The 25091-nt window shown below is 59.9% G+C and overlaps 8 protein-coding genes across 8 annotated transcripts; 4 read left to right on the top strand and 4 right to left on the bottom strand.

Moving 5' to 3' along the window:
* Positions 1-167: 167 nt before the first annotated feature.
* Positions 168-2875, top strand: THITE_2123055 (uncharacterized protein). The gene is made up of 2 exons (XM_003657356.1): positions 168-757; positions 822-2875. Exons 1-2 carry the CDS (start codon positions 365-367, stop codon positions 2535-2537), a joined length of 2109 nt encoding a protein of 702 aa, XP_003657404.1. The 5' UTR covers positions 168-364; the 3' UTR covers positions 2538-2875.
* Positions 2876-5821, top strand: THITE_2123053 (uncharacterized protein). The gene has a single exon (XM_003657355.1). It carries the CDS (start codon positions 3214-3216, stop codon positions 5404-5406), a length of 2193 nt encoding a protein of 730 aa, XP_003657403.1. The 5' UTR covers positions 2876-3213; the 3' UTR covers positions 5407-5821.
* Positions 5822-6008: 187 nt separating this feature from the next.
* THITE_2147772 (uncharacterized protein) lies at positions 6009-8935 on the bottom strand (the record flags this gene model as incomplete). The annotated part of the gene is made up of 3 exons (XM_003657354.1): positions 6009-6351; positions 6408-8786; positions 8841-8935. The coding sequence occupies 3 exons, from the start codon at positions 8933-8935 to the stop codon at positions 6009-6011; spliced, it is 2817 nt and encodes a 938-aa protein (XP_003657402.1).
* A 1484-nt stretch (positions 8936-10419) lies between these two features.
* THITE_2123051 (uncharacterized protein) lies at positions 10420-12430 on the bottom strand. The gene is made up of 2 exons (XM_003657353.1): positions 11830-12430; positions 10420-11776 (listed from the first exon to the last, which is right to left on the bottom strand). The coding sequence occupies exons 1-2, from the start codon at positions 12261-12263 to the stop codon at positions 10501-10503; spliced, it is 1710 nt and encodes a 569-aa protein (XP_003657401.1). The 5' UTR covers positions 12264-12430; the 3' UTR covers positions 10420-10500.
* A 674-nt stretch (positions 12431-13104) lies between these two features.
* THITE_2082549 (uncharacterized protein) lies at positions 13105-15714 on the top strand (the record flags this gene model as incomplete). Its single annotated transcript, XM_003657352.1, has 1 exon — positions 13105-15714. Exon 1 carries the CDS (start codon positions 13267-13269, stop codon positions 15712-15714), a length of 2448 nt encoding a protein of 815 aa, XP_003657400.1. The 5' UTR covers positions 13105-13266.
* A 553-nt stretch (positions 15715-16267) lies between these two features.
* On the bottom strand, positions 16268-18273 carry THITE_74967 (uncharacterized protein; the record flags this gene model as incomplete). The annotated part of the gene is made up of 4 exons (XM_003657351.1): positions 16268-16789; positions 16857-17504; positions 17567-17841; positions 18186-18273. 4 exons carry the CDS (start codon positions 18271-18273, stop codon positions 16268-16270), a joined length of 1533 nt encoding a protein of 510 aa, XP_003657399.1.
* Positions 18274-18979: 706 nt separating this feature from the next.
* THITE_2123045 (uncharacterized protein) lies at positions 18980-21877 on the bottom strand. Its single transcript, XM_003657350.1, has 2 exons — positions 19532-21877; positions 18980-19456 (listed from the first exon to the last, which is right to left on the bottom strand). The coding sequence occupies exons 1-2, from the start codon at positions 21689-21691 to the stop codon at positions 19106-19108; spliced, it is 2511 nt and encodes an 836-aa protein (XP_003657398.1). The 5' UTR covers positions 21692-21877; the 3' UTR covers positions 18980-19105.
* Positions 21878-23318: 1441 nt separating this feature from the next.
* Positions 23319-24708, top strand: THITE_2147767 (uncharacterized protein; the record flags this gene model as incomplete). Its single annotated transcript, XM_003657349.1, has 3 exons — positions 23319-23913; position 24248; positions 24285-24708. The coding sequence occupies 3 exons, from the start codon at positions 23319-23321 to the stop codon at positions 24706-24708; spliced, it is 1020 nt and encodes a 339-aa protein (XP_003657397.1).
* Positions 24709-25091: the final 383 nt, after the last annotated feature.

The raw sequence follows: 25091 nt of genomic DNA, 5'->3' as shown, positions 1-25091 counted from the left end.
ATCCTAGGCTAGCTCGCCTTCCGCCCTGAATGCCAAGCCCGCGATAGAGCTAAGCAGACTCGCGATCAGCTGCAGTGGCTGAACGAAACCCTGCCGCAGCTCCTTTTGGTCGTTTCCTCGGATTGGGCCCTCGTCCGATGTGAAGCTGCGTCGAGTGTGTCAGTCATCAGCGCGCCGTCCAGATTTGGGTTGTGGTCACCGAAGTCCCTCGGTCTCACCGCTGCAGACTATACGGCAACGGACGAACGGGCAAGCGCTTAGGAACCCCTGGCCGGTCATCGGAAATGGGCATGCCGCCTTCTTCAACCGTCTTGGAATTCGGCTCTCAACATCCGTGCAGCTCGGATGATTGAGAGCGACTACAATGCAGCGCCCGCCTCAACCCGTCTTCGCCGGCTCCCCAAACACGATCCAGTCGGGCCCAACCACGCACCCTTCGTCGGACCGGCGGGTGCTTCCAGACCGAAACGTCAATGGCTCTTCGATAGAGGATGCTTATGTAGCATTCATCCTCTATTGCAACCCGGCAGTACCGCTAGATGTTGAGACGGCGGCCCTGCGGGAGGCCTTCCGCGCGCCCCCCAAGAGCGGAGGCAAGAGCTTCAGCACGTTCGCCTTGTTCGAGCTGATCAAGAAGCTCGAGACCAAAGAGCTCAAGACATGGGCCGAGCTGGCGTTGAAGCTCGGCGTCGAGCCGCCAGACCAGGAGAAGGGCCAGAGTTCGCAAAAGATCCAGCAGTACGCCGTCCGACTCAAGGTACGCCCGGCCCTGCAACGCTGCCTAGCTCTCCGGCGGCGACACTCCGCTGACATGGAAGCAGCGATGGATGCATTCGATGCATATCGATGCCTTCTTTGAGTATCTTATTGGCCGTCCGACTTCTTACTGGACCGAGATCCCCTCGGCGCACATCCCCGTCGCCGAGCTGGAGCGCGACGGCGTCGCGGCAGAGGATGACATGGCTCTGCGGGCCCTTCTACCTCAGATCAAGCCTCGAAGGGGCAGGCGGAAGGCAGAAGACGACGAGACCGGCAAGTCCCCTCCCCCGCGGCCATCCCCGCAGGCGGATGGATTCGGGGGAGGGGCACGGCAAGACGCAGCGGAGCCATGGACGGCGCAGCCGGACGGCAGAGGCAGCGTCTTTCTGTTCCCCCCCGTGCCCGACCCCTCGAGACTCAATCCCTCCGGCCCCTCGTGGAGCAACAACGACATCGTCCAGACGCCACTCACAGCATATCCTGTTCCTCAATCTGCCATCACACCCTCAACGAGAAATCAGTTCTGGGCAGATGAGCCGAAATCGGCCGTCACTCCTTCCAAGCCGCGGTCCGCAAGCAGACGGCATGGCGCCAAGGTTGTCTCGTCCGCCTGGCGAAGCGGTGGAATTGGGGGAGGCGGCAAGGCGCGAGGCAGACCGCCCGTCAATCGAGGTGCCAACAGCGAAGGGCCTTTCTCTGCGTTCCCGAGCTCAGAGGCACCCGTCTTCAGGTTTCCCTCTCCCATTCCCGAAAAGGAGACCACGCCCAACAACTCCGCCGCGGCGCACACAAGCAATCCCAACCCCACCATCTCCACTCCGGCACGTCAAGGTCCTGTTACTCACCCGGGTCCCTCGTCCCAGTCCCAGCCGGCACACAACTCAAGCCAGCAATCACCGGTTCAGGAGACAGCACCCCCTCGGCCAGCCAAAAGAAGCAGACTGTCGCTCCAAGTCCCAGAAAGGGTAGGGGGCGAAGTGCGCCTAGCGACCCCACCGTTGCCAGAGCCGGCCGCACCGCCAGTAGTTATGGTGAACGGACAGACGACCGACGCTCAGTCTGCGCCGACGAGCAAGACGCCAAGCGACAATGGGGTGAACACCATATCCACCCAAAATCCGGGCAGCCTCGTGGGGGCATCGCTGCCGCGCGGGGCGGCCATCGGGGGAACCCAGCAAGTCTTCTCCCAAGACCCGACGGACCGCACGAACATGGATGGGATCGAAGCCTTGTTCGTGTCCAGCATCCTGGGCGCCGAGTGGTACGACGCGAAACAGAACAGGATACCAGCCTGCGGCGTCGAGGAGGCATGGGCCTTCTCGCAGCGGGTCATCGAGAACCTGCTGCGGTCGGCGTCCACGAAGGGCGAATTCCTCATCAACCTCGCCGCGCTCGCCGGCGGCCAGCTCCTGATGCACAAGGGCAGCCTGCGCATCACCCGCCTCGAGGAGCTCGCCGACCGGACGCGCTACTCGTGCACCTGGCAGCTCCGCTTCGGGGACATCGTCGGGGACTGGGCCATGGAGGAGACGGTCGCCCACGAGAAGTGGAAGAAACCGCCGGAGAAAGATCAGGATCAGAGGGACAGCACGGGCACGGCTGCAAGTGCGGCTTCAGCTGCGGCCGCTCCGAATGGAGCCAGCGGGTCCCAGGAGGCGTCGGATCGTGCGGAGCACTGGGAGCGCAAGTACGCAGAGTTGGCGGCCAAGCTGCAGGAACGCGAGCAGGAGATGATGCAGCTCAAGGCGAAAGTCATCGAGGCCATCAGAAGGTCTTGAGGCAGAGCAGTCTCGGGACTGTGTGTAGTGTGAGAGCGCGCTCGTTGTCTGTAAAGTGTTGCAAACAATAATGCAAGGGGAAGATGCCCGTCTGGAGCATCTTCAGCACATACATCACCTTCCCGGATTTACACTTTAGGCACGGGACGCAGATATTCCTGGCTGCCCTCAGCCGCGGAGTGCACACACAAGCAGATCCCTAACCCCGACTGAATCTCGACCCCTGTCCAACTCTCTTATCGATAGGTCGTCGTTTAACGTTAACGAGTGCAGTTAGCGTCGTCGTCGTCAGCACCCTGGAGCTCAACCGCAGGCAAGAACAGAGAGAGAATCTGATGTGCGGACGGGCAACATACGAGGCAGCTGCGCTCCTCGTGTTTTGGCTTTCTGGCAGGAGCTGGCAGGGGGATGTTCTAACAGAACTTACTCCATTTCCCTTTCGCACTCCTATTTATTTGCCCGGCATGGATTGACCAGCCCGCAGCCTGCCGCTTGTTGTACGGAAACCGATCACGGTTGTCTGTTGCGTCACGAAATCCCTGGACGCTGAACGCTGGACGCTGGACCGTTCCATGACCATTGTTCGCTGTGATCCGGTGTCCATGCCTCGGTCCTTGTCGACGTCGAATTGGAGGTTTTTCGACCGATCGACCCGGCGCACGCCCATGCGCACACAATGCCGCGGCAGTACGTCGTCTGCGGGCGGCCGGTGCCCCGGCTCGGCACCCGCCACATCTCGCTGCTCCTCGTCAGCCTTGCCGTCTTCGCCGTCTTCAGTCTGCTCTTCACGCTGCCCGGCACCGCCGTGCCCGCGAGGCAGCGTCTCCAGGCCGCCGGCAACCGCCTCTCCATTCCAAAGTCGCTCAAGAGCCCCTGGATGAACAGGCTCAACCCGTTCCGGCCGCCGTCACACGCGCCCGCGCGCCAGAAGAACGACACGGACGGCGAGTCGGTGTGGTACGCCGACTGGAGCTGGCTGCTGATGCCCTTCAGCAGCTCCGTCACCCTGGACGAGAACCGCGCCCTGCTGCCCGTGCTCCCTGAGCGCACGCCCGTCTACTGCTACTACGACGAGACCGCCAACAGGGACCCCGCCGTGAAGGATGCCGCCAGCGACCTGCTGCTCGTGTGGCGCCGTGCCTGGTGGGCCCAGGGGTTCAGGCCCATCATCCTCGGCCCGGCAGAGGCCATGAACAACCCCCTGTACGAGGAGGTGCAGAAGCTGCGGGGCTTGAAGGCCAGCTTCGAGCTGGATTTGATGCGCTGGCTTGCCTGGGACACTATGGGCGACGGCCTGCTTGCCAACCACCTTCTGTTCCCCATGGGCCCGCACGACGACCCCTTGTTGACCTTCCTCCGCCGCGGCGAGTTCCCCAAGTTGACAAGGTTCAACCGTCTGCAAAGCGGCCTATTCATCGGCCCCAAGAACGAAGTCAGCGCTGTCATCAAGGCCGCCATTGCCAGCCCCAGGATCGACCAAGCTGAAGAAGTACTGGATGCGGTGGAATTTGACAAGAAGGAGAGCCCGTTCGCGGTCGACGATGCTCCCAAGGCTCTGGCCTATTACTCGCTCCGTGACCTTGCAGCTTTCTATATCAAGGTCTCTAAGACGATGCTCTCATCTCCGGCGGCTGGGCTCAGAAGCCTCACACAGCTCGTCACTTCACACCTTCACCTTACCTGGCAGAACACTTTCCCCGACGGCATCGCCGTGGTGAAGCCGCTCCCGCACCACACCACCCACCTTATCACTCCCGCCTACGACCTGGCCCTGAGGCTTGCCCACTGCCCGGAATCCCCCATCCCCGGTAGCTGTCCACCCAACCGACTCCAATGTCGCCCATGCGACGACACCAAGCCCATGAAGATCTCCACCCCGTCGTCCTACGCCAACAAGAGCACGCTCTACACAATCGGCACCGTCCCACACCCCTACACCTCGTCGATGCTCAATTCGCTGAGATCCGAGCTTTCCATCCCCTGGATCCGCCGCGAGTCCCAGCGTGACGCCTGGATCACCTCGCTCACCTCGTCCCTCTTCTCCGAGTCCGTCTCCACGACGCCGCGCCTCCGCCGCTTCAAGGAAGCCGTCGCCGCCACCCCCGACACCGCCCCAGGCGGCGGCGCCGCGCGCTCGCTTTGGCTGACCGCCGAGCAGGCGCTGCCTGAGGACCTCGACTACCACTTTGGCTTCGCCCTGCCCGACGCCGCAACCTACGCTGACCAACAACAACCGCAACAACCGCAACAGCAGAAGCAGAAGCAGCAGGAGCAGCAGGAGGAGGAGGAGCAAACCGGCGGCGGCAGCAGCAGCAGCACTCCGTCCAGAGCCGGGCACAAGAACAACATCATCAAACCCACCCCGCCGCTCCACTCCCCACAAGACGGGCCCATTCCCACGGACGACGAACTCGCCCTCGAGCCAGAGCTCTTCGCCCTCGCCCAAACCGTCGTCCTGACCGGCAGCAAAGCCAAGCCCGCCTCCATCCCATCATCCCACTATTCTTCTTCTTCTTCCTCTTCTTCCACCCCAAACAAATCCCCCAGCAGCAGCAGACTCACCGCCAACAAAGGCCAAAAACCCGAGGATAAGGAGAAGAAGAACAAGAACAAGAAGAAGAAAGCAACCAAGGAGGACCTCGCCCTCCGCGACGCCGTCGAGGCCTGGAACCTAGCCGACACGGAGGCCTGGCGCTTCGCCCGCGCCTACCTGGCCCGCAAGACGGTTGAGCGCCGCGCCTGGGAGGAGGAGGAGGCCCGGTACGCGGGCGGGCTGGGGTCCGAGAGCAGGGCGAGGAAGCATAGCGGCGGAGGAGGAAGAAGGGGTGGTGCGCAGAGGGTGTGGGATCGCTGGTTGGATCGGGACTGACTGAGCGGTTGAACTGCCAAATTTTTTGTTGGTTGTTTTCCTCACTCTTGTTGTTCTTACTGGAAGACACGGAAGAACCGCTGGCGAGACGGATCAGTTATAGCTTGTCACCGAGCATATGTTGCGTTGCATTGTGTCTCTGGCGGAGGTCGTAGGGAGTTGTCCATTAACATCTACTCTGTAAGGTATGCATCAGGGCTGACCGCTGCGCCACGGGCTCAATCGCAGATGCATGCTTCCTCCCACATCGTGTTGCACAGGTGTTTAAATTCTGAAGTGCACTTCTTGTTCTACAGAAACCCTATTCTACATCAACTAGTGGTAAGCTGCCCTCGGTATAGCATGCTGTTGGTCCAGACATCCATCCGACAGGCGAATCCATCGACTCACCCATCCATCCATCCATCCATCCATTAAACCGCCACGGGGGCCTGAAGGCAACAGCATATATGCATGGAAGTAAAGAACCCTTAACACTGCCGCGGCCGCATCCGTGCAGCACCTGGTAAGATATACTCGCAGGCTGACACCTTGTCAAATCCATGTTTCCTCATCAATAACATCCAGGTGCCTCTCCCAATCGAAGACTGGGCGCAGCACTCTCACATGCCGAAGGCTGGGCCCAGGTTGCGACGGCTGGTGGCATCCATACTGAGGTGCTTGAACTGGTCCTCGAGCGAGCTCACGCCGTTGGGCGGACGGTTCTCTCCCAGCTTCTCCGGAACAGCCGAGAGAGGCGCACCGCCGCCATCGGTCAGGTCCTGGACGTCCGAAAGCTTACCCGGCGCGCCGTCTCTGGGGGAGGATGCTTGGTTCGTGCTCAGCGACGGAACCAGCGATGCGGCGGCGTTGCCGGTATAGTGAGGCAGCAAGCCTTGAGCGGTGGTCGAGGAGAGAGCACTGCTGCTCTGCCCCTTCTTGAGCACGGACTCCCAAAGCTTTCCACTGCAGCACGCTATCAGCATTCTGTTACAACGTGCAAGCAACGCCTGGTGACTTACACTGCATTCTCGGTGCGGCGCTCAGCGGAACCAACAGAGCTGAGATCGGTGCTGTCGTCACGACCCTTGGCAGGTCCGCCGCCCGCAATGAAGTCCTCCGAGCTGCTATTGACCTGACTTTCAAACGAGATTTTTCTGGCGAGTCTGCCAGCGGCGCAGTTGTCCTCGCTAGCAGTCATGCCCCTGCCATCTCCCCGCTGTACAGGTGTCTTGGGGCGGAATGGATCGGCATCCGAGTCTGTCTTGCGATCCTCGGTGCTGCCCCGAGCAACAGGCTCGGCCGCGCTCTCCTTGACCGGCGAGGGCGGGTAAAAATGCTTCCCATCATACTTGGGCAGACCTTTGACAGCGGACTTGGGGGCCTTGCCCCAGTACAGAAAGCGAGCGCGGCGCTCCTCGTCGGTCAGCGGCCGGTTGTACACGTAGTCCTGATCCCTGGCGGTGCGAGGATTGACGCCTTTGGGAAGAGTGCCAAGTAAGTACGGCACTCCGAGATTGGACTGCTGCTTTCCTCCGGCCTTGGTGTTCCTGTCAGATCGAGTGTCTTGAACCCCAGCGTTGCGGTTGCCCTCAGCATGCGTCCCTGCTGCCATGGAGGCGGCGAACGGCTGGGACACCGACCGCTGCTCACCCAGGCGGATGTTCTCCAGATTCTTAGACTCCGCTGCCGCGAGCCCCTTTTCTGACTCCTCATAGGCCTTCAATTCTCTGGCATACTTACTGCCCGTCCAGGTCGAAGCATAACCACGGGGTTGGAAGATGGGAGCCAGGGCTGCTTCGCTCGGAAGCGTCTGTACATTCGGCAAGCCATGCTCAGCGTGACTTCTAAACATGGCTTTTCCGCTCTCACCGCTGTTGGCGTTGAGACCGTGACTGGCAAGCCCAATTTTGCGATTGATCGCCTCGTCCGTCTCTTTCACAGAGGTCGGGGCTCGGCATTCCGTCTGTGCCATCGACGCGACGGGTTGGGACGGAATTCGGACGGGTTCAGCGGCTGCAAGAGGCTGGGATGGTTTCTTATCCTCCTTCTCCTGGGCGGCCCTGCGCTGCGCTTCCTCGTACTCAAGCTGGGCCGTCAGAGTCGCCTCGAATCTTTGAATGTGGCCCTTGATGATTTGGATCTTGTTCTCCATGTCCTTCTCGTCAATCTGGTGCCGGTTGTACTGGAGCTGATCCTCGTGGTATTTCAGGCTCTGCTTGAAAGAGGCGATCTGCTTCTTCGTGATGTCGCTGAGCTTGATCGACGACATCGGGGGGGCTGTAGCCGCATTGAAGTTGGCATTAGCTGGGACAATGTGGTTAACAACGGGCGGAATTCCAGAGAGACTCTGGTTCGATGGCGCATATGACGTTCCGGTCCCCGCGGAGGGGGCTGGCGGCGCCGGCTGAGCTTGCAAGTAATGCCCCGGAACCTGCGGCGCAACGCCGTGAGGGATGCCAACCATCTGAACGGGCACCATCGGGCTGCCGAGAGCAGCCGAAAACGCTCCAACAGGGTACATCAGCTGACCGTTGTAGAAGTACTGCTTGGTGCCGTCAAAGAAACCGGGGATCTCCGCCTGGCCGTGCTTGTCATTGGGGGCAGCGGCATCCGACCGAACGCCTTCGACCTTGATGTTGTGCATGTCTTTCAAAGCGCCGTCCGGTGCCATGGGTGCCACGGCAGCAGGATTGAGAGAAGACTGGGCGAACGAGAATCCAGGAGGCAGGGGAGCTCCCAATGCCATGGGCACAAACGAAATTGGAGCCTGCATCGGCTGGAACCCGGCGGGATAACCAGCTACGAGCTGCGGCACGACTGGAACAGGCTGACCAAGGCCGATCGGGGCCGCCATTGGTTTGCTGAGTGCCGGTTTATCAGGCGCGCTCTGATTGTCCATGGCTGAGTTGTCGCTGGACCGCTTGGAGGTCGGTGACGGGGGACCACGGGTATTGGGGACAATTCGACCACCAGCCGTCACGCGGACATGTGTGGGTGAGACGACAGCCTTGTAGAAACGCTGAAAGCCTTCGTCTCGCTGGGCTGGGGCACCGGTAGGCGCGGGGATCGGCTCTGCAGCGGCGGCCTCGGTCTCGCTTCGGCCAGAATACTTCCATTCCGTGGGACGAGCGGGTTCCGAGTCAGACTCCCGGGCAGGTCTGCGGGCATTGTCCCGGGCCAGGTCCTTGACAGAGTCGCGGACGGGGTGGCGGATAGAATTCTGAGACGCTTGTCGAGCTAGGTCGCGACCCGAGCGGCGACTCATGGTGCCCTTGAATACGAGTTCGTCAGAAGTCACAGAGGAATCGTCCTTAGGCCTGATGGCCGCTGGTTTGCAGCTGGAGCCAGAAGAAGACTCTCTTCCAGGGCGACGAAGGATGTCGGCTAGAGTTGGGTTGCTGCGTCAGTTCCTTGACCGGGAGAGTGCAGGAGAATCTCGCAACATACCAAACTCGGGGTTTTCGCTCAGGGTCAAGACTTCATCACCTGAGGTCCGCGTCATCCGAAGACCAAGCAGCTCAGTAAGAGTGTAGGTGCGGCGCGGCATGTTGTGTGTAATGTAGGCGAAGACGTAATATGTCCGATGCCGCGGTGGATAGTACCAGCGGAACAAGGTGGGATATAGATCCTCGTGACCGCAAACCGATGGCAGCGACTGAATGACAAAGCCGGCAATTGGCGGCACCGACACCTTCTCGCTGCACTTTTCTGTCAGTTGCTGTCCTTCAAGCTGTGATACGATGAAGGTCGGCAGCAGTGAGCGGTAGGAGGTCAACGGGCGGTTCACTGCGAGCGAGTCGATGTTGACCTCGACCAAATTGCAGCGATGGGTGAGCTGGAGAAGATGTTTTATCGCAAACAAAATTGGCGGAGTGAGGCCAGTGTCTGCATCTTGGCGTTCTTTCAGCAGCTCAAGCAAGCGCTTAGCACGCTTGCGGCACGGAGACTGCATTATTTTGTCGCGCAGGCGGAGAACACGCGACAACGGGGGCTTCGCGCTTATGCAGGCCGGGAGTTGCGAGGATTGTGGGTGTTTCGGGCGGGGGTGCCGATTGCTGACATCGCGGGCAGATGGATGGGAGTTGCAGGAATATCACATACCTAGGGTACAGAAATGGCAGCAAGTCGGTGGTTGGCTGCTCTTGGGAAGCCGATGATTCTTCACTTGGGCCAAGGCGCAAGGAGGGTGGGTGGGAGTGCACGAGAATAGCCGCACGGCCTGGTTCTCACTCAGGTCCGAGGTCGACACGAGAAGTCGAGAAGTCAGTCGAGAAGTTGTGGAGAAGGCGAGGAGGACGACACGGTCAAGGTTGGATGCAAGCCCAAAACACAAAAAAGGTGCCAAAGGACAGGAAAAGAGGGTAGCAAGCTGCCAAAGTTGGATGTAGGTCCCTGACAGAGACACTGGGTGAAGGCTGAAGAGTTGGACGAAGAACAAGAGGTTGGCGATGCAAAATGGTGCGGAGGATGTGGACGAGAAACGGAGAAAGGAAACGAGCACAGTGGGGTTGAGCGGAAGACTGCAGGGCAGCTTTGCAGTGCTTGAAAGGCAAGGGCCAAGGGAACGGCCAAGGGGACTGACTGCCTGGGCACAGCGATGATAACGAGAAGGTGCGAGAAGTGCAAAGGGCGGCCGCTCTTTCAGGATTAGGAAGGAGCGTGTTGGAGGCATGACTCTGTGCAAGTGAGGACGCCCCAAATTGACGGGAAGGAAGTCACGCTCCAGCCCACAACAACTGAAAGCTGAGGAGAAAGGAAGGAGGCAGAAAAGACGTCATCTCCAAAGAGCCTGCTTCCAGAGACTGGCCACAAACTCAGATCGGTGTTTAAGAGTCCATACCTTAGCAGTTGCAGTCAGTAACCGGGAAGGTTAAGAGAGCGTAACCGTCCCCCTGAACGACACGACTCAGGGGTGTAAACACACACGGCTGCGATCCCCACAGTAACGAGCACACCACGATTGACTGCATTGCCCAAAAATCCAGGTCTGCCTGCAAAACAGGCGAACCTCGTGAAAAAAAAATCAACACCTGTCATCAGAGACAATGCAAGAATTCTTTGTGGTTCTAAGGGGTATCGTTTATTTAAGAACATTCTGCCTCCATTATCGCCTCAGACTGCCCCCCACACACCGAGCGTCCAGGCCGACCCAGCAGCGGAGCCTCGCATCAGCCCGCCGGCCCCCAAACTCTGCCTCTGCGCCTTGTAGTCAACGTCGCTCGCCCTGACGGCGCCAGCCGCCCCGTGTTGCAGCCAGACCTCTCGGTCAATCGCGGCAACGGCCGGCGCCTTGAGATGCGTGACCAGGCTCGCCCCGCTCCAGGCCCCCAGCGACTCGATTGCTCTCAACTCGCCTTGGACGCGTGGTCTCCTGTCCATGCCCCTCTGCAGCTGCTCCTCGATGGGATCCGCCTCGGGCGCCGTGTTGGCGGCGTCGTGCCACACGCCGTCTTGCTCCTCGCCGTCACCGGGCGGCGATGATACCCCCATGGGGCTCTCACCAGTCTGACGGACTCCCCTTCGCTTCAGTTTCGGGTTGGCGCGCAACTGCTCTACGCCTTTGCCCTGGACCGGATCCCAGCCTCGCTCTCGGACTAATTCGGAGACTTCATCGAAGATACGCCCGCGGAGCCCAAGGACATTGGAGCATCCGCCGGTGAATATGATGCGAGACATGCAGAGCGCCCGGACATCTACTGGGAGCTGCAGAAGGCTGCGGTACACGAGCAGGGGGAGGGGTAGTTCATGGTCATCGAAGCTGGTATGCGAATAATGGGAGTCGAAGAAGGCGTCCTCGCAGGGCTCTGAGAGGGCGTTAAAGGGAAGCTCCAGCGACGTTGGCGACAGCCATGACTTCAAGGGAATGGTAACTGTGCTGGTTCTCCCAGGCGTTGGTGAGTCGCCAGGTTGCTCTGCGTCATCGTGCTCCTGCACAGTGGGCAACGAGCCAGAAGCGGGCTGGTCGTCGTCGGAGTGTTGACGAGGCCTGCACCAGACCATGCGGGTGGTGATGTCGCTGCATTCCTCAAAGCTTAGGACGTACTCCTGCTTGCTCTCGGATCCGCCTTGGTCTTCGGGGAGATGTTTCGCGAGCAGTTTGTGTGTCTGCTCCACAAGCATCCTGCCGCCGCGGATGCTTCTCTTGGCAGCCACCTCGCGGTACTCGTAGACGCTGGTGACGATGGTTTCGCTCCAGCCGAGGTCGACCACAAGCGCCGACCGTACACCAGCGCCGACGGCCAAGGCAATCGGCGACGAGAGCAGCGACACGGTTGGCGGTTGGAACCGGCTGAAGACGCTGTCCAGCGCGGCTGACAGCAGCGGTATGGGCAGAGAGGAGGGAAGCACCCAAACCATGCGACGCGGACGCGAGTCAATGAGCAAGTACCTAGCCTTGGTGAGTTGATCCGCAAGTTGGGAATCCCGCTGGGGACGACATACTTGGTAAACGCCTCGCTCAGGGCCCTCTCAATCTTGTCCCCCACCAGCCCCAAATCCACACCGCGGACGTCGTACTGCCACAGCTCGTGATCCCTGCCCCAGGAATCACCATGACGGGCAGCTCTCCGCCAGTCGTAGCGGTAGTCGGTCTGCCACTCCCTGAAATCGCCAACCCGGCGCTGCTGGTCCGGGCCAAACCAGACGCACCCCCTGGGCGCCGGATCGCCCGAAAAGCCCACCTGCAGCTTGCGGGTGCCAAACTCGACGATGATGATTTCCTCGTCGGCGCGGAGGCTGGATGGGGACCCGAAGTTGGACGGGATGGGCCGCAGCGGCGTTGATGGCCCACTCGGGTGATGCCCGGCCCCCGGCGGCGATCGGATGTTAGCGACCGACCGGTGCGGGAGCGGTGCTGAGCCCGCTGGCGCCGACATCGTTTGCTCGGGAAATCTGGAGAGAAAGGTTCAGGACAGCATGGGACAGAGATAACTTTCGGATGGTCTCTCTCAGGATAGGATACAGCTCAATTCTTTTTCCCAGGCTCATCAAGCGTGCATCCACTCATTACCGATGTGAGATGTTTGAGGTTGTGTTCCGTTAAGCGAACCTGGAAGCGACAGTGACACGCCTGTGTGGAGCCAGCTGGTTGCTGGTGGTTTTACATCCCTGTTAGATGCATAACTTTTGGTTGTTATTTCGTAGATGCCCGCAAGGTCATGCAATAATCGCTGTTACCTGCCTAAGCTGTCCGCCGCTGCCTCTGACAACCGTTGCTTCCTCCCGCAAACGGAACAACATCAACAAAGCGATCGGCACCTCCTGCCTCACCTCCGTCTCGGGAGGTGCGCACCAGGAGAAGCTGGCTTCGACTTGCTCAGTTACTTAGCTTATGATGGCTCGATAGCCAGTTGCATCTTGATTTTTGGATCCCCCCTCCCCCCCGGCAGAGCTGCGAAGATGGGCATCAAAGGGTAAGTTAGAGCATCGCTGCATTCATTAAACTGGTGCACTTCGCAGCCCCATGTCGCCACCAGCACGAAAGCTCACGTTTTTGCCATTTGCAGAATCTACAAAGAAATCGGGCCGGGAGAGCGTGTATCGCTTTGCAAACTCGCCGTGGACAACCTCGAACGGACCCAGCGGCCTCTCCGACTAGCCATTGACTTCTCAATATGGCAGTTCCAGGTCCAGGCGGCTAGGGGTACGTTCCTCTCTCTCCCTCTTGCTTTCCAGCCACTGCCGGGGCAACCATATGTCTAACTAGTGTGTGCGCGAATACTAGGCGGCGCTAACCCCGCAATCCGCACTCTGTTCTACCGGCTCGTCCGGCTCCTAGGCCTTGCCATCCATCCGATATTCGTGTTCGATGGCCCCAACAAGCCAGCCTTCAAGCGGAACAAACGTTCCGGAGCCCGCGGTGACGCGGTAGCCACCGCAATGGCGAAACGCCTAATCCGGCTCTTCGGTTTCGCCACGCACGACGCTCCCGGCGAGGCGGAGGCCGAGTGCGCCCTGCTCGAGCAGCAGGGAGTCGTCGACGCCGTGCTCAGCGAGGACGTGGACACGATCATGTTCGGCTGCCGCAGGACGCTGAGAAATTGGTCTGCCGAGGGGACCAAAGGGTCCAAGACGCCGACCCATGTGTCGATGTACGACGCCAGTGCGGTGGCTGCGGGACCGAGCGGGCTTGACAGAGAGGGGATGGTGCTGGTCGCTTTGATGAGCGGAGGTGATTACCTTCCTGAAGGTGTCCCTGGGTGCGGCGTCAAGGTCGCCTGCGAGGCGGCGAGGGCCGGGTTCGGCCGGGACCTGTGCCGGATTAAAAGAGCGGACAGGGCCGGTCTGGCGGCGTGGAAGGAGCGGTTGCTCCATGAGCTGCGGACGAACGAGAGCGGCTTCTTCCGGACGAGACACAAGGCCTTGGAGATCCCGGAGAGCTTCCCGAATCTGGAAGTTCTAAGATACTACACTCATCCGGTAGTTTCCCGGGAGGCCACTATCGACAGACTAAAGAAGGAGTTCCCCAGCGAGGGCGCCGTAGATGTCGTGGGCCTTCGAGACTTCGTTCGCGAGACGTTCGACTGGGCGTTCCGCATTGGCGCCGTGAAGCTCATCCGCGTCTTGGCTCCCAGTCTCCTAGTCCAGCAGTTCCTTGGCAGATACGCCTCAGCCGATGGACGCTCCGACGAGCTCGAAGTGATCCAGAGGGAGGAGTCAGCACTCGTCAAGGCTATCTCAAGCAGGCGGATGCACTTCAGTACCGATGCAACACCCGAACTTCGCATCTCATTTATTCCGGCGGAGATCGTCAAGCTGGACCTGGGCGCGGAGCCCGAGGAAGAGGTTGAGGCCTTTGGGCGAACAGGAATCACGCTGAACAGCGACGATGAGTTTGATGAGGAAGCCGCAGAGTTTGGGAACGACCAGTCGAAGCCAGAAAACAGTAAGAAGGCTTTTGACCCGCTGCAGCCGGAGCTGGTTTGGATTCCCGAGACGGTTGCCAAGCTGGGAGTTCCCCTGACCGTGGAAGATTGGGAAGGAAAGCAGCGGATGAAGGAGCAACGGGTTGTCGAGAAGGCTACCCGCAAGCCTAGAGCCAAGAAGACGGATATGCCTGTCGGGGCGCTCGACAAATACGTCAAGGTCACCAAGGGCGTCTCCGATAGCATGGCCAAGGATTCTGTTGGCCCCATTCTTGGTTCCTCTCCTCCTAGAATCAGCTACTCGTCCAACCCGCCCGCGGCAAAGGGAAGAAGTAAGCTATCCAAGAAGACCTCCGCAGCCTCACAGGCCACCCAGCCGCCAACCGACATCAACCCTTGGACGCTGGCCAGCTCACAACGCAGTTCCAGGGCCGCCAAGTCTTCTCTGTCTTCCGCCTCACAGACACAACCCCAATCGAGCTCCGCCCAGGAGCCTATTATTATCTCGTCTAGTCCTGCCGCCCCTGGGTCGCCTCCGGCCGCTTACGCGCCTGTGACGCGCTGCGAACTGACGCCCACGAGGACAAAGCGACCACAAATTCCACCAGTTGATGATGCGGTCTCGCCGCCGCCATTATTCAGCCCGTCTCCAATCTCGACAAAGCAGCGGCTCCCGGTCTCGGACAAGTTAGTTGAAGGGGCTCGCGGCTCAGTCGAAGTGCAGCCTGCCAGGAAAGAGAGGCCTTTCAAGAGGGTCAAAAGCGGAGCCGAAGACCGCGTCACAGTCTCAACGCAGAAGTCGATCAGGGATTTTGGCCGAGTGCTTAAGAACGGGAGTGTTCCGTTAGCGGATAGCAAGCTTACCGCCGCCGAAAAAATACAGCCGGCGGAGATCTTATCCGATGACGAGGACTTCCCCGTGCTGCCGCTGAAGAAACCCCCAGCCTCGAGCATACTCAGTCGGGACCAGAAACCTTCCGCGGCGAACACCTCCAGCATCATCGCCGACAGCGACCCCTTTGCCTCCCCGCTACCCGCACCGCTGCGCACGCAACTTCCACGTCTCCCCGACACCTCTAAGGATACTCCCGCCCCAGCAAGACAGACGACCAAGACGGGCCAGCCAGACCCACCTGCTGCTGCCGAAGAGGCAACGGGCACGTCCGCAGTAGCAGACGGCGCAGGCGCAGGCACGGACACGGAGAGAAGCAAAGAGGCAGACACCACGAGCACAGGCACGACCAAGCTCTACATCCCGCGCACGAGCCTCGGCGGGCAGGGCTACTTCGACGAAGTCGAGGTCGGCCGCGACGAGGCGGACGCGCTGGTGGCCGCCCAAAATAATAATAATGACACCTCCGGCGCGGGGCTCGGGGCGACGGATGGCTTAACACGCTCGAGAAGAAGCCGGGCGTGGCGGCAGAGCGATATTGAGGTCTTTGACCTGACCGGGGATGACTGACGTTAGAATGAATGTCTTATGCCCGTTCTGGAATGGGTGTATTTACTAGATTCCTGGATGTGTACATGCAATTCATGAATGGATGAATGGATGAGGCCGGGCGGGATGGGAGCATATATCAGGCGGGCAGGACACACACACACCGAGGCGCGAGAATATCCTAGATATATTCCGAATTTACGGGTTCGAACAGCTCGCATCTCTGTCCACATGGAAATTCTTACCACTGATGGGAAACCAGTTCTTTTTGGGGAGGGGGTCTAATATCGCAATAAGGATTGGACAAAGCACAGGTCGGGCGACCGTCCAAGTTTACGACTAAGTATGAGCAGCTGCAGCCAAAGCCAGAAGTACAGTATTCAATAACAACAGCAGCAACGCCATATCCCGTATATCCATTCTTTCCCGCTTCGCCAATATCCACTCCCCCTAAAAAAAACTCCCAGCCAACAACGCCATCTGTATTGATAAGTAGGTAGTTTCGCCCTCCACATACACAACCCCCAACCCCCAACCCTCAACTCAGACCAAGGCAAAACATTCCTGGAACCACTCACACCCTGGCGGGCTGCTTCGAAAGCAGCACGTTGACGCTCTCCCTGGCGTTGGGCGTGGCCCAGACGCTGTCCCTGCCGCCGCGGCGCCACTCGTCGCCGGTGGCGTCCTCGCCGCCGCCGCGCGTGGCCTCGCCCATGATGACCTCGAGATCGCGCTTCTGCGAGCTCAGCCAGGCCTTGACGAACCCGACCGGGTCGCGGGCCATGGACGTCAGGAAGGTGTGCTTGGCCTTGGAGTGGGCGACGGCCTGGACGAGGGTGGCCAGCTGGTCGTCGAGCACGGCGACGTCCTTGAGCATGGCCGCGTACTGCGGGTTCTGGATGAAGGGCAGCAGCTTGGCGCGCAGCGGGTCGTCGACGGCGACGCGGACGTCGTAGATGGTCGGCTGCGGCGCCTTGTGGAACTCCTCGTCGACCCGGATCGTGTAGGGCAGCTTGATGGGCGGCAGCGGGCGCAGGTGCGGGGTGATGTATTCGTTGAGCTGCGGGATGTACCCTGTCTCGCGGGGGATGATCTGCTGCCAGTCAGTACGAGAGAACGGGAGATAAGAAAAGAGGGCTGCCGCGGCTGGTTAGGTTACGAACGGTCCTCAGCAGATCGTCGCAGCGGAAGTTGCGCTTTTCCTCGTCCTCTTGTAGATTCATCAGCTTGATGTACTCCCACAGGGCCATGACCACTTCCTGGCGCGTTGCCTCGCGCATGTCGATGACTTCGGCGAGCTCGGGGCTGAGCTCGAACCGCTCGGGATCCTCGTGCCGGAAGAGGTTGATGGTGATGTTCATGTTCTCGTCCCCGTTTCTCTTGAACGTGAATTGGTCAAAGTCGGCCATGGCTGGGAGGTTGCCCGCCCCGGCCGGCGTCCTGTCCGGCTTCTTCCACTCGACGATGGGATCCGCACCCGAGCTCCCGGACCTCGACCGGTCAAAGTCCACCGTGAGGGCCTTGAAGAAGTGCGACAGCCGGGCCCTCTTTGCGGGCGCAGCCTTGGTCTTGATCTTGCTGGGCGTGTCGGTTTCCATCTTGCCGCCATCGGCCCCGCCGTCCCCGGCCTTGGGCTCCTCGTCGTCCGTCTCGGATTCGTCATCGTCGTCGAGCAGTCTGCCCTCTATCTTGACGCGGTATGAGGACTCGAGGTTCGACGAAAAGTCGAAAGTGTCGACGTTGAGGCCGTTGCTCTGCCAGAATTGGTCCTCCACGGTGTTGCTGATCCAGATGCGCAAAGTCTTGTACCGCTGTACCACACCAAGCGTCAGCCATGAGTTTGTTTCCGAGCACCCCGTCCGAGCCGACCGACCTTTGTGTTTCGGCTTAGCGAATCAACAATATCCAGCCTTTTGCGCGTCATGGTGGCATCGAGGCGGCGCTCCAAGTCGCGGAGGTTTTTGTAGGCGGCCGCGACATCGCTCCCGACCAATGTCTCCTCGACGCCATCGGGTAGCGACTTGTCGGTGGGCTTGCGACTCCTCAATTTCGCAAGGTGGTTCGCCTGTTGTTGTTGGTGATGTTGCTGGTTGATTTGCGCCTGCGTCATGGGCACGGAGTGGTGAGGACCGGCCGACATCATGGGGCCTGCGACAGATAAACGGACGGTTAGACGGCAGCTATTCCTTTTCCTCTGAGGGCTTCGAGTTGATGGCACTCGACGGCTTCGAGACCATTGCAGTGTGGGATATGCGATTCGCAATAGAATGTGCCCGGGTTCACAAAGCCCGGAGGCTACGTAGAGCGCCGTGGAGAGCAGACGTGCAGAGCTCCACCACAGCAGCCTAAGTTTGTGCCGGAGGGGCCGACGAGGAGGGCGGGGGGCCAACGGAAAAGCGGAGCGCGTCGCGGGGGCCAGGGCAACCGGGAAGGGTCTGGAAGAGAGCGGGCATCGGACGAAGCCGAAAAAGTCATCTCAATGGTTCACGTACCGATGCCGCCGCGGCGGGGTGGGACATGCTGTCCTGCTGTCCTCGGCGCGGCATGTTGTGGAGCGTACCCACGGTACTGCGGCTGCATTTGGTTCTGCATCGGGATGGGGTTACGCTTGAGGGAATTGTATAAATGGGCGGGAAAGGAAGACGAGACCAGTAGTTGTGGCGCTATTCTTTCGTCCGAGCGGTGGCCGTTTTCCAATTCGGCTCCTGGGGTTCTGGTCTTCCGGCGCGTCCGATCGCGTCGTGGTTCGATGAGACTGGTGGAGTTCACAAGCGAAAGAAAGCCTTGCTACCTTAGCAGCACACCGACACCCCACACAGCAATCGCTTGCAAAAGGGAATGAGAAGAAGGAAAGAGGATGGCGGAGGCCAGGGTTAGGGCTACGTGTGGGCGGCGGTCACGTGCAGCCTTGCCCAGGTATGTACCAGGTATAGGATCTGAGAGAGATCATGTGACCCCCCAGATCACGACCTCATGTCTCCGTCCGCCTGGCGGCCCCCGTAAAATTGTTTGCCATGCTTCTTATTGTCGCAAGTCAACTCAAACACTGACGTTGGGGACTGAGGTGCATGTACATCAGTCACCTTGCCCAAGACGGGAAATACTCCTCTGTGCGCAGAAAACTGAAGCCCCTTGGCAGCGAGTTGCAGTGGCCAGATGATCCGATTCAGCCTACGCCCACGCTAGCGGGGAGAATTCCCATTAAAGGTAGTAAACAAATGCAGTTAAGGAGGACGCGACGTGCCCTCCTCATGGGGGCCTCCTCACGTTCTCATTTGCAAGCCCTTCCAATCCTCCTCCGGTGGAACCCAACGCCAGCAAAGCCGCACCCCAAGATAATGTCCTCAAATCCGTTGGAAGGAAAACGCGCCGCATCCGCAGATTGTGACTCGATTGGCGGCATGCATGTGAATCAGAAAGCAGCGCCAAGACCGTTCTTGGACTGCCGCTTGCTGAAGCGGTTACGCTTCACTGCGGTCTCCTCCAGGCTGGCTTGGCTCCTGTTGGGCTGGTTGCGGCCCGACCTGTCGCTGATGTTGTATCCCTCCTGGAGGTTGGCCATTCCCCCCATCGTGCTTGCCGGGCTGGACAAGGTCGACGACATGCCGCCGAATCCGTTATCGTTGCTGTAGGAACCAGCCATGTTCTGCGACATGGCCAGTTCTTTTGCGCGCTCGAGCGACTCGATCCAATCGTCCACCGAGAATTTGGCGTCGCCGTTCTGCGACGACTTGGGTTCTTCGAAGGTGTAGTGCACACCGTTCTGGAGGCCAGACGTCTGTCTCAGCAGACAGCCCCGGAAAAGGCGTTGGAAGAAAGAAAGAGGTGGGCTGCTTACCACGTCGACGCACCAGACTGTCTGTCCCTTGGCGTCGATTTGCGTCTTCCACGTGCAATCCGGTGCCAGCAGCGAGATCTCCTGCTTGGCCCGTTTCTCCTCCCCACCAGCCGGCGCAAGCACGATGCGTCCGCTCGACGTAACCATGACGAGCCGCTGCCGTTTCTTGGTGGTGCTGCCGCCAAAGAAGCGCGACAGCTTCTTGTGACCGTCGCCGTCCCCCCGCCCGTGATTGTTGGGGATTGGCGAGGATATCACCATCAAGTCGCCGAGCTTCAATATCCTCTCGTTGTCCCTAGTCAAGACTGGGGACCATTCGATATCCAGCTGCGTTGGCGGCGGCAGTTCCGTGATGATTCGGCCCGGCCTTGAGCCGTTGGGCTGCGCATGATGTCCTCGGGAAGCGGGCGGCTTGGGCGCATTCGCGCCTGGTCCATTCAGTTGGATGATGTGAGGCTCCTGCGCCGGGGGCACGTATGGTCGAAGGCGCGGAGCCTTCGTCAGCCACAGGTCCTTGCCGAACTTCTGCCCGTCAAAGAACTCGTGGTTCTTGATGTGTTCCACAGTCAGACGCCGCGCAGGGTCAAGCACCAGGCACCGCTCCACGAGGTCTCGTGCAGCCGGGGGGAAGCCCGCGGGAAATTCGTAGTCCAGGCCGACGATCTTCTGAAATGTTAAATACTCCGTTGCCGCTTTGAACGGCGGACGGCCAGCGAGCAGTTGGTATATGATGCAGCCAAACGCCCATAAATCACTGGGCTTGCCTGCCGCCTTGTCCGTCAGCAGCTCCGGGCTCACGTACTCGGCGGTGCCGACAAAAGAAGCGTTCCGGTTGTCCTCTTGCGAGCCCCCCTGGCCCGGCACGTCTTCCGGGGGTCTCGGCTCTCGCGGGTCCGGCAGGAGCTTGGCCGTGCCAAAGTCGGTGATCTTGATGTGCATCTGATCGTCTAGGAGCACATTCTCCGGTTTCAGGTCGCGGTGAATGACTCCCCGAGAATGCATGTACGCGATAGCGTCCAGGATCTGGGCACCATAGAACCTGGTGCATTCCACGTCGAAGGTCCCCGTCCTCTTCAGGACGCCGAGCAGCTCCCCGCCGTTGCAGAGGTCCAGCACGTAGTACAGAGACGTCTCGTCCTGGAAGGTGTAGTACAGCCGGACGATGCCCGGATGGTCCGTGAGCCGATTCAGTGTGTTCTTTTCAATGTTGACGTACTTGATCTTCTTCTCCTTGATGATGTGCTTCTTGTCCAGCACTTTCACCGCGTACTCCCGCAAGGTCTGGCGGTCGGTGGCCAGGTAGACGGTGCTGTAGGAGCCCTCACCGAGTATTCTCCCGAATGAGAAGTCTCTCACCCCTTTTTTGACCGATTTTATGACGGTCCTCCCTTCGGAGTCCACCTCTCTCCTCAGGCTGACGGCAGCACCCCTGTCTTTCCACTCCTCGCTGCTTGTGAGCATTGGCCCCTCCGGGCCGTAACTGCCCGGCGGCGCATGCGGAACACCGGGAATCGAGGCATACCCCCCTCCCACGCCTCTGGAGCTCCTCCTGGGCGGCGGCATGCCATTTGAGCCGCTTCCCAGCTGGGATGGCCCCGGCCGCCCAGAATGGTTTGACCGGCTGGGCTCGCGTGATGGGACCTGGGATGCATTTGTCGTGTCATATCTCGGGTCGCTCCTCATGCCGTACACGGACGATCGTGACGTCTCGTTCCTGGGATTCCCATACGACCCTCCTGGCGGGTCAAGCTCCGCTCCTCGATTCTGATCGGAAAAAGGCGCTGAGCTCGACGACTGAGTCCCGCTTGCCGGCTGGTGAGTGCCAGATTGTGCTGAAAGATTGGAGTCACTTGTGCTGATGGGCCCCGCGAGACCCCGAGCCACGTTCAAGTTGTCCTGAGCATTCTTGAGGATTGCCGCGGCGGTCTCGTATGTGTGAGGCTGCCGGGCAGGGGAATCACGAGCGGTTGTTTGAGACTCGACGTTCTGCGGGGGAAGAGCAGTGCTGGTCTTCACTTCATCTCCAGCCCCGCAGTTTTGCTGACTCATGTAGTTGTCGTCTGTACCGGTCGAAGCGTCGTGCGAGGGGCCGGGCGAGTCGTCGGGATTGGCGATCCGCAGGCCACCGAGCGCCCGCGAGAGACTGAGGTCGCCGTTCATGCTTGTCGAAGGTTGGAAGCTTGGGGGAGGTATGGACGGCGTCACCGATAGCCACAGGGAGCGACTACCGGGTCAGGATGGTGAACGACGCCCTATGCTCGAAGAGCGGGCATGCGGCCTGGGCAGAGTGGAAGGCGGGGACTACACAAATAGGCCAGATCGCGCCACGAACCACACACCAAGCAGCGCGGCGAGAGAGACGCCAGGGCACAGCGACAAACGACAGGCGACAGGCGACAGGCGACGAATGGGAACAGTATCGATGGAGGCTGTGGTGGCCGCGGTGGCCGCGGTGCCGCGGATCGCTCTCGTATCGAGGTGCAGCGGACCTTGTTGGATTGGATCGTGGCAGGGCAGGGCCGGCCCGTCAATTTACCGGCAAGTCGGGCATCGAGCACCGAAGCTCGCCGTTGTCGACAAAGCCGATTGAAGCACCCGGGGATGCACGGGGGTGTGGTTGGACCGCCCTACAACAGAGAACGAACGATCGAGAGCCGGCCGGGTTAGCGGCGCGACCGAGGGTGTTGAGTTTGATGGAGGTTTGTTGAGAAGTCGATATTCACTTTGGAATCCGGCTGCCGATCGGTTGATCGGTTTGATGGCTTGCGTGGAGGCAGGGACCAGGCACCACCACAGGTGCTCCAGGACCGTGTCAATGACATGCATATACTGTTTTGGACACGGTGTACACAAGAGCGCCGCGCCGCGTCTGAGCGTCTGAACATTAACCTACGGTTAAAGCTCCGACCTCACTGTGCATTCCTGCCAACTCAGTGCAGCCAAGACAGAGATATTAAGGTAATTCAGTGCTTTTAAGTGCGTCTAATGTCTGACTGGGAAATAATGTGTATTTTTCCGCTGCTCGTCATGCAAAGCCTCCTCTGTGAGCCTTTGTTGTGTAATGCTGCGTCATTTCGCCGAGAGCGAGCGGCTGCCAAATTCAGACAGCTGCAGGGCAAAGCCACCAACGTTCGTCATTTGGCCGTCTGCGGCAAGCCGTGATCAATGTCTTGGAATCACTGGCGGGTGGAGACGGGCTCTCAGAAAAGCCTCCCGTACTAGGACAGAGCTGCGCAGTTTGACAAGCACAGGAAGGATGGATCGGGGCATCTTGGCAACTGGAAGTTTCACACCGCCCGGACCGGGGGGAACAATGGAGTTCTTCTCTCTGCCCAAAGTCATCGTTCCACAAGGCATCATTGCTGAGATGGAACCCAAGAGGACAGACAACCTGGGCGAGGGGATCATTGTGTCATATGTCAGTATGGAGGACGGCCGCTCTCCTCATCCTTTGGACCCATGCGAGCATGGATGCCGTGGGCTTCGAACCAGAGGTCTGGCAAGAGCTTCCGGGTTCTCTTTGGATGGTGCCTACCGTAGAAATGCCACAGTTGCAGAGGTTCTTGAAGGTGGATGACTGCGAGCGTGGCATCTCAATCCATCGTCATTGCTGCTTCTCTGACGTCCTCTTCACTTGCTTCGTCTGCCTGCGACTCGCCCAGCGCTCCTTCCTCGGGCACGCTCGGCATGATGCTAGTCCGCTCTTTGCCAACATTGGCCTCCATCTCGGCCAGTCGGGGTTGGCATCAACTCCATACGCAATATCCTCGCTGGAATCACTGGCAAAATGCTGCGTCTCAGGCCGACAGTTATCTCTTTGGCCCCCTCAGAGGTGACCGAGCTGATACATCGCCGCCGCTTTTGGAGGTTCCTTGAAGTGGACGGCCGTGAGGGTGTTGGCTTTGCTCCGGCTGCGACCGAGGCGGCGTTCAACAGGGCCCAATGTGAGCCCTCGTCCTCGCCGAGCCCTGGCCGGGACGCGATCCCGGAGACGCACAGCCCCGAGGACGACCGCGGTCGGGTTCCCCTGGTGGTGGACTTGCCTGCTCTGCTGTCCGCTGATCGGCCCGTTGAGGAGGATATCTCGTCCTTGTCCCCGGCTGACTTGTCAGGCAGACAGGAGGGCCGCCTGGATGCTGCAGAACAACATGAAGAGGGACCGGGACCTGGACCGGAACCGTCTAGGACTATGCGACTGTGCATGCGCCCCAGACGCGGTAGCCCGCCTCCCGCGATGGCTGCCACTGCACCCAGGGATGCGGGCTGCTCCTCTGTCTTGCACGATGAACCCGGCAGCACGCCCGCAACGCCCGAGAACGGAGCCGATCTGGAACGGAACGAGGCGGCAGGCTTCGGCACGCCGTCACCAACCTGGTCGCCAGGTTCTGGCCCGCGGATTCCCTCTCTCTCAATGTCTGCCTCATGGGTTCGTCTCTCTCACGCTGCCGCCGGGAAGCTTGGTCGGATTAACCGTGGGCTGTTGAACAGGATCGGATGTCTGTCCGAGGAGCAGGCGCGAGGTTGAGGACAGAAGCGGGCCCGTCCACGTCACGCCGCACCTCGTCTGCGACGTCGTCTACCAGCGCGGCCACCCCTCCCATTTTGTCGGACCAGGTATGTCCCAAACGGCGGAAACTCATGCTGCCGGAGACGCATGCTGACCTAATGCCGTCAGGCCTCGCCGGAGCCATTGGACGACTCTGAAGACTTTTGCAGGGTATTAGATGTAAGCCTGAATATTCTGCGCCCCAAGAACAAGTCTGACCTTGGCCTTTACCCAGGTGAGCGAACCGGACATTCCATCTCCTGAGCCCCGTTTCATGGCCGCAGGTCGGCTGTGCGTCTACAACGACCTCCTACCGGCTTCATCTCAGCCCCAGACTCCGCAACAACTGCCCGAAGCGCGACGCCAGAGCCGCCTGCAAGGATCGTACACGGCCCCGGCCCGGCCCATGTCTCCGCGCCCTCCCTGGACGCCTACGACGAGCCGCTCTCGGCGTGCTCTCACTCGGAGGAGGGAAGCCAGCCCGCTGGGACTACAGACGCCGGGCTTCCGCGGTCTATACGGCGGCTTGGAGAACACGGATGACGATGCCTTGGTTGAGCAGATGGCTGAGGAGATAAGCCGAAGCGTTGCCAGACCACCCCAACCTGGCGGTTCAATGCAACCCTCTTGAGAAGTAGTTGATGGTGGACAGGGCGTCTGGTGGGTTTGATGAAAGTTGTATAGCCTATAGGCAAGGTAGAGTTCACGAGGCCTTTAAGGAGGTAGCATTAGCTTGAATTCTGGCTCGAGCACTGTAGGGCTCTTGGTTGTGTAAATGCTTCTCGATGTGAGTGAACATAGGAGCGAGCACCCTTGAGGCCATCTCTTGCCCTGCGTCGACTCGGTGCCACAGTATGTGTCTGAGGTAGGTGGTCACTGATTGGTGGACTTGCCCGCAGCATGAGTGGGACAAAAGTGCCGCACGGAACCTGCTGTGGTCACACACACAGACTGATGTTAATGTTAACTCACATCAGAACAGAGGGCTGCGAAAATATCCACTTTTCCTTTCGG

This window comes from Thermothielavioides terrestris, chromosome 6, assembly GCF_000226115.1.
Source record: "Thermothielavioides terrestris NRRL 8126 chromosome 6, complete sequence".
Lineage (NCBI taxonomy): Eukaryota > Fungi > Ascomycota > Sordariomycetes > Sordariales > Chaetomiaceae > Thermothielavioides > Thermothielavioides terrestris.
This window is presented reverse-complemented; position numbering and strand designations above follow the sequence as displayed.

Bases quoted from the DNA above. Each gene is read 5' to 3' on its own strand.
- THITE_2123055 (XM_003657356.1), top strand. From the start codon at position 365: ATGCAGCGCCCGCCTCAACCCGTCTTCGCCGGCTCCCCAAACACGATC. The intron at 758-821 runs GTACGCCCGGCC...ACATGGAAGCAG, and splicing joins AGTACGCCGTCCGACTCAAG to CGATGGATGCATTCGATGCA.
- THITE_2123053 (XM_003657355.1), top strand. From the start codon at position 3,214: ATGCCGCGGCAGTACGTCGTCTGCGGGCGGCCGGTGCCCCGGCTCGGC.
- THITE_2123051 (XM_003657353.1), bottom strand. From the start codon at position 12,263: ATGTCGGCGCCAGCGGGCTCAGCACCGCTCCCGCACCGGTCGGTCGCT. The intron at 11,777-11,829 runs GTATGTCGTCCC...CACCAAGGCTAG, and splicing joins CTGAGCGAGGCGTTTACCAA to GTACTTGCTCATTGACTCGC.
- THITE_2123045 (XM_003657350.1), bottom strand. From the start codon at position 21,691: ATGAACGGCGACCTCAGTCTCTCGCGGGCGCTCGGTGGCCTGCGGATC. The intron at 19,457-19,531 runs GTAAGCAGCCCA...TCTGGCCTCCAG, and splicing joins CAGTCTGGTGCGTCGACGTG to AACGGTGTGCACTACACCTT.